Source organism: Aegilops tauschii, chromosome 7 (assembly GCF_002575655.3).
Source record: "Aegilops tauschii subsp. strangulata cultivar AL8/78 chromosome 7, Aet v6.0, whole genome shotgun sequence".
Taxonomy (NCBI): Eukaryota; Viridiplantae; Streptophyta; class Magnoliopsida; order Poales; family Poaceae; genus Aegilops; species Aegilops tauschii.
Window position 1 is genome coordinate 226,220,914 of NC_053041.3, and position 12,607 is coordinate 226,233,520.

The following is a 12,607-nucleotide window of genomic DNA, read 5'->3' on the forward strand; positions in this document are numbered from 1 at the left end:
ACGTTCAATTTCTTTTCTTGTTTATCAGCCATTTGAATTGGAGGGGGTGATGGCAGTATCTAAGGGAGCAAAAACCCGTTCTTCACAAAAGACAGTGCTACCCGTCGATGCAGATAGAACCATGGTTGTACTGACCCACAAACTAGCCCCACCACACATAATCGAGACTCTTCCAGATTGCACACTTACACCGTTGGGCAGAGAACCAGCTACAACCCATCTAACCGCAACCCCAGCGGATAGTAACCCACTTATAGTTGACAAAGCACCATGTCCACCACAGAGTACCCCCACACGAGCAGTTTGTAAAGCTACTGCAGTGCCCAAAGCACGAAGACCACCACAGCTAACCCAAACTCCACGTTTAAAGCAGAAGAGCAACTGTTCTCAGGTCAGATTCCGTAGCTATGGTCCATACTCCTTTGTTGTTGCATCACTGTATTTACTCATACCAACTACTTTCGAATTTGAAGGATCCAACCGAAACTCCAATGGCGCAACAGGTATGTTTTAAACCTATTTCTTTAACTGGATTGTTGTTCTAACTTCTTGCTCTATGTTGATTTCAGTTTAAGTTGTATAAACAGTTAGGTTCTCATGTGATGCACATTACAAGTGCTGCCAATGCCGTGTAGTTTCTCACAGTTATATTCTGTCTATGCTGTTGTGTCTTAAAAATATATGAGTTGAACTGTGTCTCTATCTTGATTAGGGAACATAAACTAGAATGATATGGACAATACAGTGACCATAGTACATAGATATATGTTTGTTTCATGCTGTTATCCTGTCCACCTTACTACTGAACCGGTTTACCAAAATGAGTTTCGTATACTACAAGCTAAACCTGTGATGTGTCTGCTTGTTTCTCTTATAGTATGCAAACAGAATATTGGAGAAGAGCACCCCACTATGCAATGGTGGAGAAAGTAATGCAGATAAGGTTCAAGATAGTGAGACAACCCTGTTGGTCTCCAAGAAAGGTGATAAAAATGATCTTGTAGACAGTGAGAAAACCCCACAGTCCTGCGTTGATGTAGTGTTCGAGTTACTGGCCAGTACCGCTGGCACAAGCTCTTCGAACTCGCTGCCTGAATCACTTCGGCTTCTTCAGTCTCAGCTACAGGCTGAAAGGCATCAGTCAGCTGTGCTGCGGCAAGAAGCCGAAGGACTGAGGAAGTCCCTGCAGAATTCAGATGCGTACTTTCTTGTGCAACAGCAAGCGCTGGAGGATTTAAACGCCAAACAAGAGAAAGTTAATAAGCTTGCTAAGCATCTTGCCAGCATTATGGGTACCCAGGATATTGTTTCTTGAACTCTTCTGAAGTGGTTTCAGTTCTGGACTTGTTTTGCTACAGCGTTTATATGCTGCTTTGTTCCCTATATTTGCATTGGTGGCGAACTTTGATGCCCAGTGGATGTAATATGTGTAATAGCCGTGATAGCCTAGCATAAGTTGCTTGCTTATTTATTTCCTTGTTGTCTTGTTTATTTGTTTGCTTGTAGTCAGTGCAGTTCTTTTTCCGCGATTTGCTAGTGGCTGCAATAACCTATTTTTTAAAACTAGGCCACAATAACCATGGGCTAATATTTACTGTAGTGACACTGGGCCTCCTACGGGCCGTAGAAACAGTGGGCCTTCTACGGGCCGTAGAAACAGTGGGCCTTCTACGGGCCGTAGAAACAGTAGGCCTTCTACGGGCCGTAGAAACAATGGGCCTTCTACGGGCCGTATCATCAATGGGCCTTATACGGGCCGTATGATCGATTGGCCAAACATGGGCTAATAACAGGCCGCATTATGGCCGTAAACGGGCTAGAGTTGGAATCGTCCGTTCATGGACCGACCATAACGGGCCATCGTTAATAGGCCGTATTTGATGACGCTATGAAAACGGCCCAACGTATTAACGGACCACAAACGGGCCGACTGTAACCACGGGCTGAATTTGGCCCACAAGCAGAAAATGACAGTAACGGGCCGTAAGTAAACGAATGCTGGAAATGAGCCCAAGAATAAATGGGCTCTGAGAAGGCCGAAAGATAACATGGGCTGGAAACGGCCCAACGGAATAACGGGCCGTTAATGGGTATAAAGTGATACATTGTTCATTACGGGCCAGTTTCACCACGGGCCATTAATGGGTGTAAAGTGATACATTGTTCATTACGGGCCAGTTTCACCACGGGCCGTTAATAGGCCAAGAGTTACATAGGGCCTCATATGGGCCGAAAGACGTCATGGGCCATACATGGGCCAGAAGTGAAAACGGGCTGGAATCATATTGGATGGCCCAGATGACGCTACTGGGCCTATTTCGGATAGGGCGTAACAGGCCTTGGGTTAGCGAGCTGTAAATGGGCTATATGCGAACAGGCCGTTAACAGGCTTTCCATGGGCCGGCCCGCCACCTTTTGACCAAGTCAAACGGGCCGGCCTTTTCACAGGAATGGGCCTCTGTTGGGCCGTGCCACATGTCGACGTATCATAGGCGCCTTCTGTCCAATGAGTGGATGACATCTGTCCCAACGATGAGCCGACACGTGTTTCCTCCAGCCAATGATGATTTTACACGTGGAAAATCCCCATTGGTCGGGGCTGTTAACGGGTTATCGAATCCAAAACCCGACCCGATAGCTTAACGGCATTCCGTTACGGTGGATGCCACGTGTCGGTCACCCTTGACGAAAGCACTTCTGTGACGCGTGATTTATCGTCATGGAAGTGCACACTTCCGTGATGATAATTTTGGTAATGTCATGGAACACTTCTACGACAGCACATGTATGACTATCTTGATTCTGTCATAAAATCGTCATGGATGTACATGCATGACAAAAAACGCGACCTACTGTGACAAACACGTATCATCACGGAAGTGTATTTTTTTGTAGTGGAGTGAGTTGCACTTTCAATACCTACATGGGTTAGTCCCACAAGGAACAAACAAGGATATCCATAGACATAGTGTGAAGTACACACAAGATGATGTCCATGAAAGCATTAGGTTACCTTGTCCCTTGTCTTACCAACAAGAGGGTTTGTGACTCCTTGAACTAGTGCAAGATGTGGAAGTTGTTTGCACTTGTTCTCGCCAAAATGATATGAGTGAAGTATGTAGGCGGAGACACCCTTAAGAACTCTCTAGTTCTTCTCCTTGGAGTTATAGTCGTACTTGATGAAGTGGAACTTGATGTAGTCTCGGGAACCCACTTGACCAAGGCCTTAGGAGCTTCTTCAAATGCATCAATCTCCTCTTGAAGCTTGTCCTTACCTTTTTGCTTGTGGTCTTGTGATGGAAGATCATCTTGAGCTTGTGTCCCCTTGAAGGAAGTAGGATCATACTTCTCTTGTTGCGGAACAAACTTCTTCTTGGGGTATTGATCTTCTTCCCACTCAACTCCATTGGCATTGAACTTTCGTTTAAAACCAACACCTTGATTCTTCCCGTGCCTTCCTTGCTTTTTCCTCAAATTGCTTACTTCTGGCAAGGCTATTGTAAACACCTTTCTCTATAATTCCCTTCAATAAGCTATTTTGTTGCTCAAGTGTAACTTGGCTAAAAGAATCGTTAGTGGAATCAAGAGAACTACTAGAAACAACAATATTGAATTTAGCATGATTATTGTTACTACTAGATGAAGAATCTTTCTTGTCCTTGTTGCTAGATTTTACTTGTGGCATGTCAGTAGACAAGAGTAAACTCTTAGCAATGTAAGAAGAACTTTTCTTACGAAGATCATCATTGATTGATTTTAAGAACCCATGCTCTTGCTCTAGATTGAGCTTCTCATGAGTTTTTAAAAGCTCTCGATGATCTTCTAAGGTAGTTTCATGAGCTAACTTAAGAGTGTTTAGTTCTTTAGTTAGACGCTCAATCTCCTTCTTATCATCGTCATTCGTTTTATCTTGATTAGCATGATTAATAGCAAGTTCATCATAGTATTCATCACTAGAGTTGTCAACAAGTAAATCATCATCACCTAGCAAATCATCTTCATCACTATTGAAATCAACATACTCGGGGTGTGATACCTTTGGGCCTTTAGCCATGAAGCATCTTCCAATTCCTTCATTTGGTGAGTCAAATATGTCATAGGAGTTGGTTGACACAAGTGCTAGACCGGCAACACCTTCATCTTGAGTATATTCTGAGTCGGAGTGATGGTCGGAGTCGGAGCCGGATACCCATTCACCAACATGAGCTTGATGTCTTCGTTTTGTATAGCTCCTTGATGACTTGTCCTTCCTTTCCGAATCCTTGCTTCTGCGAGAGGTTCTTCGTTCGTAACGATCATCTCTACTCCTTCTCTCTCTCTTGGAGGTGATTCTTCTCTTTGGCTTCTCCTTTTAGGTGAGTCTTCTCTTCTTTCGTAGGGAGCCGTACACTCATTGAAGTAGTGTCCGGGTCTTCCACAATTATAGCAATTACGCTCACGACTAGAAGATCTTTTGTCATTGTAGGACCTTGACTTGGAACTTCTTTCTTTGCTTCTACTCTTGTAGAACTTGTTGAAGTTCTTCACCATTAGGCTCAATTCTTCATTGAAGGCTTGTTTCTCACTTGATGATGTAGGAGCATCACATGAGGCTTTGTAAGCACCACTAGACTTGTTGTGAAGCTCTTCTTTATCCTTGAGTGACATCTTATGAGCAACAATTCTACCAATGACTTCGGTTGGCTTGAGATCTTTGTAATTGGGCATCAGTTGGATCAAAGTGCACACGGTGTCATATTTTCCATCCAAGGCTCTTAGGATCTTCTTGATGATGAATTTGTCGGTCATCTCTTCACTTCCTAAGCCGGCAATCTCATTTGTGATGAGAGCAAGCCTAGATTACAATTCAGCGACACCTTCACCATCCTTCATTTTGAACTTGTCAAGTTGACTTTGAAGCACATCCAAGTTGGATTCCTTGACGGAGTGGGTACCTTCGGGCATATAAATCAAAGTATCCCAAATTTCCTTTTCATTCTCAAGACGGCTGATTTTGTTGAATTCTTCGGGGCACAATCCGTTGAAGAGGATATCACAAGCTTGAGCATTGCATTGCAGCATCTTCAATTCTTCCGCGGTAGCTTCACGATTTGGTTCTCTCCCATCAAAGAATTCACCTTGCAAGCCAATACATACAATAGCCCAAACGGCGGGGTTATGTCCAAGAATATGCATTTTCATCTTATGCTTCCAACTAGCAAAATTTATACCATCAAAGTAAGGACCTCTACGGTGGTAATTTCCCTCACTAGACGCCATACTCTCCTAGGTTGTGAAACCAAGGCTATGATCACCAAAGGTATGGAAATCAAGGCAAATGGAGACCAAAACTCTGGTACCACTTGTAGGATCGAAAGTATGTCTAGAGAGGGGGGGGTGATTAGACTACTTGACCAAATAAAAATCTAGCCTTTTCCCAGTTTTAAGTCTTGGCAGATTTTAGCAACTTAGCACAAGTCAATCAATCAACCTACACATGCAATTCTAAGAGTATAGCAGCGGAATGTAAATCATTGCATATGAAGGTAAAGGGAGGAGTTTGGAGGGAGCAAACGCAATGTAGACACGAAGATTTTTGGCGTGGTTCCGATAGGTGGTGCTATCGTCCATCCACGTTGATGGAGACTTCAACCCACGAAGGGTAACGACTGCGTGAGTCCACGGAGGGCTCCACCCCACGAAGGGTCCACGAAGAAGCAACCTTGTCTATCCCACCATGGCCATCGCCCATGAAGGACTTGCCTCACTAGGGTAGATCTTCATGAAGTAGGCGATCTCCTAGCCCGTACAAACTCCTTGGTTTAACTCCACAATCTTGACGGAGGCTTCCAAGTGACACCTAACCAATCTAGGAGACACCACTCTCCAAAAGGTAATAGATGATGTGTTGATGATGAACTCCTTGCTCTTGTGCTTCAAATGATAGTCTCCCCAACACTCAACTCTCTCTCATAGATTTGGATTTGGTGGAAAGATGATTTGAGTGGAAAGCAACTTGGGGAAGGCTAGAGATCAAGATTCTTGTGGTTGGATTGGAATATATTGGTCTCAACACATGAGTAGGTGGTTCTCTCTCAGAAAATGAATGCTGGAAGTGTAGGCATGTTCTGATGGCTCTCTCCCCGAATGGAGGATGGGTGGAGGGGTATATATAGCCTCCACACAAATCTAACCGTTACACACAAATTACCAAACTCGGTGGGACCGAATATTGAAACTCGGTCAGCCCGATTTAGTTTAAAATGTGAACGTTAAGCTTTTCGGTGGGACCGACATGTCAACTCGGTGGGACCGATTGTGTTAGGGTTAGGGCACAACGTAACCTCGGTGAGACCGATCACATGAACTCGGTGAGACCGATTTCTGTAAAAGGCAAATAGAGAGTTGGTCAGGCTAACTCGGTGGGACCGATCGCTCATTTCGGTGAGACTAAAAGTTACAAAAAGGAAACCGAGAGTTTGCATTGCGAACTCGGTGGGACCGATCGCTCATCTCGGTTAGACCGAAACGTTATGAAGGGAAACAGAGAGTTTGCAATCCCATCTCGGTGAGATCGAGATCCCTATCGATGAGACCGAATTGATTAGGGCTTCTGATAGTGGCTATGTCAAATGAACTCGGTGGGGCCGGATAGATCAAATCGATGGGGCCGAGTTTGACTTTTGGTTTGGGACATATGTGGATATGAGAAAGTGGTTGAGAGATTTCGGAGCATATCACTAAGCATTTTGAGCAAGCAAGCCATTAAGCAACACCTCATCCCCTTTTAATAGTATTGGTTTTTCCTATGGACTCAATGTGATCTTGGATCACTAAAATGAAAATGTAGAGTCTTGAGCTTGAGCCAATATGTGTCCTTAGCATTTTGAGGGGTCCACATCTCTAGTCCATGCCATGCCAATCATTGAACTTTCTGAAATGATTATCTTGAAAGAATATTAGTTCAATGAGCTATATGTTGTTAATAATTACCAAAACCACCCAGGGATTAGTTGCACTTTTATTAAGGCCTCGTTTTAATAGAGAACCGAAGCAAAGCATTAGCACTGGGTGAATACATGAACTCCTCAAACTACGGTCATCACCGGAAAGTATCCCGAATACTGTCACTCCGGGGTTTACGGATCAAAACACATAATAGGTGACTATAACTTGCAAGATCGGATCTAGAACATAGATATGATGGTGATAACATAAATGGTTTAGATCTGAAATCAAGGCACCCGGGCCCAAAGTGACTAACATTAAGCATGGCAAAGTCATAGCAACATCTATCTCAGAACATAATGGATACTAGGGATCAAGCCCTAACAAAACTAACTCGATTACATGATGAATCTCATCCAACCCCCTCACTGACCAGCGAGCCTACAAAGGAATTACACACTCCGGTGGGGATCATCATGGAATTGATGATGAAGAAGGGTTGGTGATGACGAAGATCGAAGATTCCCCTCTCCGGAGCCCCAAACGGATTCCAGATCTGGCCTCCCGATGAAGAACATGAGGCGGCAGTGGCTCCGTCATCTGAAACGCGATAATTCTTCCCTCCTGATATTTTCTCTCTGAAAATAGGATTTTATAACGTCGGAGATAGGGTCAGCGGGGCCACCAGGTGGGCACAACCCACCTGGGCGCGTCAGGAGGGGGGGCGCCCTGGTGGGTTGTGCTCACCCAGCCCCCCCTCCGGTGGTTTTTTGTTTCAGTATTTTTCTTTTATTTCATAAAAAATCTTCAAAAAAGTTTCGTTTCATTTCGAAAACTTTTATTTTTGCAAAAAAAACAACACCATGGTAGTTCTGCTAAAAACAGCATCAGTCCGGGTTAGTTTCATTCAAATCATGCAAATTAGAGTCCAAAATAAGAGTAAAAACGTTAGGAAAAGTTGATACAACAAAGACGTATCAGAGAGCGGTGGGATGATAGTAGAGAGTGTTGAGAAGGGTGGTTTTGTCGCAAAACAGTGCGGCTAGCTCCAAATACACAGGCTCTGCCTCAGTTTTTGGTGGGCCGAAGGTGCCCTAGTCCTACATAGCGGGTGTGTGGACTCCTGCAAAACTTCCTGATTTGCTTTCAATTTGCAGAAAAACAGGAACTTGAACTATAGTTTGCGGATAAATAGGGACATCATTAGATGGCGTGTGGCGTTCGAACCGTTTGCTAGAGACGGATGCGGGAGGTTTGAGTGTTTGCGTTCGAGAATCATGGTTTCAGAGTTGATATATCGTGCACACAGATGAGTTGGTACATTTGAAACCTCCAACGTCGATTTCAAAAGCGAGGCCACTACGCAATCTGACCAGCAGAGGAAACAAGCGGAAGAAATCCAAACCCCCACCGCAAAGCCTGCAACATCTTGGCCAAACGTGTCAGTCAAAGAAGGCGAACAGGCGGCACGGGAAAAAAGAAGAGAGAAATTAAAAGCGGCCGCCAACTGGAACGAGCCCCTCCCCGTCCCGTCCCCCAAAAAACCGCAGCAAAGGAAGAACCTGAAATCATCGAGCTCGCCGCGACGGATCCGATGCATGCCATGGCGGAGCCCGGCGGCGCGCTCGACCCCCCTCCTCCCCCCTCTCCGGCTGCGCCGACCCCGCCGGTCCAGTGGCCCAAGGACGGCTCGCTCGACCCGCCTCCTTCCCCCTCTCCGGTCGCGCAGCCCCCGCCGGTCGAGTGGCCCGAGGACGGCGTGCTGACGCGGGACTGGGTGGCCAGCTTCACCGCGGCGCTGGACTGGTGCTCGCGGAGCATCCCGCCGGACCAGCTCCCCTCGGTGCTCTCCGCGGATTTCGTGCGGCGGCTCGTCGTCGCCGCGGCCGTCATCCTCCACCGCGAGCCCAACATCGTCCGCGTCGACCCGCGGCCCGACCAGTCCGTCGTCGTCGTGGGGGACGTCCACGGCCAGCTCCACGATGTCATGTTCCTGCTCCGGGACGCCGGGTTCCCCTCGGAGGAGCGAATCTTTGTCTTTAACGGGGATTACGTGGATCGCGGCGCTTGGGGCCTCGAGACCTTGCTCCTCCTCCTGGCTTGGAAGGTGAATTTCCCCCAACATTCCTACTGGTTTAAGCTTGTTATATCACCAATAACCTGCACATTTTTATTTCTATGAGTATTAGTTCATTTGTTTCTTCGCTTTAATTGATGCAATAGATAGAATGCTGGTTCGCTTTAATTGTGCAAATTAGCAAGTCATGAACAAAAAATTCAGCTTCATAATGAAATCAGCGTAAAAAATATACTCACTCCTTCTCAAAAAATAGATCCCCTAAGTTTTGTTCAACACAAGCTTTTATATTTGACCTAGTCTATAGAAAAAGAAAATTCAACATCTTAATACCAAATCAATATCAATAGATTAATCATGAAGTATGTATTGGGAAGCGTGTTCACATGTGTTTGACTCAAGACATCAACTTCATAGAAAAGTTTGACTTAAGAGAAAACTTAGGGACCTATTTTGGGGAAGGAGAAAGTAGCTTCATTGAAAGGCGTTGTTCACATGTTCATTCCTTTTGCTTGAGTTGAACTTGGTAAGTGTGTGTTTGGGCACTCTGATGGATCTGTGCGTTCATATTGGAATTAGCACAGAATTCTTTGACCCATTCCCTAAGATTAGAATATCCACCACTGCCTTTCAAGGACTCTGTCGTTGCAGGTTGGCAGTGTTTCCACAAAGTCTAACACTCTTACACAAAGTGATGACAACCGAAGAGATATCAACGATTTGGCATAAATATCTAACTATCCTTTTCACATTGTAAAAGAAAGTGGTAGATGATAGGTTCCCTTAAGGTGTCAAGCAATGTAAAGTACCAGCTGGCAGCTAATGATCATCGACTTATTTCATTACTTGCAGGTATTCCTTCCAAATTGTGTGTTTCTTCTCCGAGGAAATCATGAATCCAAGTACTGCACGTCAGTATATGGTTTCGAACAGGAGGTAATGGTTAAATATAAAGGTCAAGGCACTCAAGTTTATCGGAAGTTTTTAAGATGTTTTGAAGATCTCCCTCTAGCATCAATAATAGCAGGATGTGTGTATACTGCTCATGGAGGGATTTTTCGTGGGGCGGTTGTACTACCGTCGAAAAGGTCGAAAAGGGCAAAGAAAGGTCACAAATATAAGGCGGGTCCTACTGATGACTCTACTACTTTGAAGCTTGGATCCCTGGACGAATTGTTAAAAGCAAGGAGAACTGTTCTTGACACCCCGTATGAGGGTTCAAACTTGATTCCTGGAGATGTGCTTTGGTCTGATCCTTCCTTAGATAAGGGTCTTTCCCTGAATAATGAAAGGGGCATTGGTTTGCTTTGGGGTCCAGATATCACTCAACAGTTTCTATATACAAATAATCTGAAGGTTTGCTTTCTTTCATTTACTATTGTTGTAGCATGCTTGATTTAAATTATTTGATGAACTGATTTATTTCTTATTAAGTTATTTAGATAGTCTTATGCTCGATAGCTGAAGCTTGCCTCACATCGCAATATAAAATTCTTGAATATATATCTAAAGAATGTAGCTTAGGGAATTATAATTTCTAGCATGTGATTATCCTTTTAAGTCCTCTACCTGTTTTTGCTTTATCAATATTTACCTTTTCATTTTTTTTGTACTCCTTCCTTTTCAAAGTTCGTTCTTCAACGTTGTAGACGCTTGCTATTTCAGTATAGGTGCGATTGGTACATCAAACATGAATATTTTGCCTGTTCTGGATTCCTGATTGATGTCATCCCATATGCAGTAATAGTGTTACATGCATTTTTGGAAATTAAAATGCTAGATTTTTGTTGTCATATCTGTCTCAAGTACCTATTATCATGAAGCTTCCCTTTTTCTACTATTGTTTATCATGCATAACACACTGCCAAGTTAGTTCCTTCTAATATTGCATTGTCTCAAATTTCTTGCTTACATTTGGATGTTTAACTACAATGGTTGATTAGTTGTATATGATAGAACTTGTAATTCTGTAACTAGATTACTAAAGTTAGCATGCATTTAAATATTCAACAGTTTTCTTCTTGTACTAAAGTATATATTCCCTCTGTTCATTAATATAAGACGTTTTTTAAACTTATGGTCAGTCTAAAAATGGTCTTATATTAATGGACAGAGGCAGTATATTTTAAGCCTTCTGAATGCAAAACAGCGAATGCTTGTTGGCGAACTTTAATTGTATACTTCATGGTTCTAGTTAGTTTATTGTTTATGTTCAACATTGATGGCTGCATATCTATAAATATTGGTTACACTTTAAAGTCTTGTCAGTGTGCATTTTATGGAATTTGATATGCTGTAGCACATACATTTTCCTTCGTGGCATTAGAAACTGGGTGTTATCACAAAACTACAGAAGTTTTTTATTAGTACTTATTTTCACTTTTTGTTGAACGAAGTTAATCATCAGATCACATGAAGGCCCAGATGCAAGAGATAAGCGGCATGATCTATTAGCAATGGACAGTGGATATACAATCGACCATCATGTCGCATGCGGAAAGTTAATAACTCTCTTCAGTGCCCCAGACTATCCACAATTTCAGGTTATACTTTGTGACACGATTTATTGTTCAGCCTGACAGTATTGCTGCACTTTTGTTCTTTGATACAAAGTTTCATAAGTGGATCCTTGCTAAATGATTGACTTTACAACTAATGTAAAATTGTACTTCGTATTGTGTGTGACTCATTATTCTTGGAAAAGATTGTGTACCATTAGTAACAGTCGATATCTGATTCCGGTACAGGCCTCAGTGGACCGTTACAACAATTCTGGAGCATATATTGTCCTCAGTCCCCCTGATTTTGCTACCCCTGATTTCCATACTTTTCAAGCTGTAAAGCCTCGGCCTAAGGTATGTGATATATATGTTCGTTCCTAATCCTTAAAAGTTTATGCGTTGAATAATATTTTGATTCTATTATTTATGTAAGATGAATCATTCTTCATAGAAAAATGTTACACACATTTTAGTATGGTACCCTTAGGGGGTATGGGAAATAAACGGACTAAACTGTTTTTCTGCGTGCAGGCGCATCCCTACTATGATTTTGAAGACGTAATTGATTCTGATGAAGAGTTAAATCTAGGCGCCATGGACACTGGCACGTCGAGCAGTTGATCACAACCTGTATTGTAATTGTACTTAGCATGCGAATTGTCACCGCGAACTGGAGAAGTGGTAACGAGTAGTTCTTTTGATTGGTACTAACATTGCAGACTTCGTAACTAATATTTTGTCACGTCCGCCAAGATTATCAGTGGGTTGGTTGGTTTTTAGCCTGACATGTATTCACATGACCATGGGAAAAACATCTGTCATCTAGTAATTCCTGGAAATATTGAGTGCAGACAACCAGCATGGCAGTTCTGAGGACCTTCATCTCTCGGTTTGTCTGTTAGCATATTATCTTGTTATTTTCTGAGGATGGGTTCTGCAGTTGGACACCAAACCTGCTGAGCCAGGCTTCTTTCACTGGGAGGATTATGCTACTCCCTCCGATCCGATCCGTATTACTTGTCGCTGACTTAGTACAACCAGGCCCAGCCAAAGATAGACATGTATGTATGCAGGGTATCTGGAGGCAAAGTCCTGGACCTGG

At 43.4% G+C, this 12,607-nt stretch overlaps 1 protein-coding gene across 1 annotated transcript; it reads left to right on the plus strand.

The window, feature by feature from the left end:
• Positions 1 to 8,413: 8,413 nt before the first annotated feature.
• On the plus strand, positions 8,414 to 12,387 carry LOC109738464 (serine/threonine-protein phosphatase 7). Its single transcript, XM_020297559.4, has 5 exons — positions 8,414 to 9,034; positions 9,857 to 10,360; positions 11,401 to 11,547; positions 11,752 to 11,859; positions 12,037 to 12,387. Exons 1-5 carry the CDS (start codon positions 8,522 to 8,524, stop codon positions 12,124 to 12,126), a joined length of 1,362 nt encoding a protein of 453 aa, XP_020153148.1. The 5' UTR covers positions 8,414 to 8,521; the 3' UTR covers positions 12,127 to 12,387.
• Positions 12,388 to 12,607: the final 220 nt, after the last annotated feature.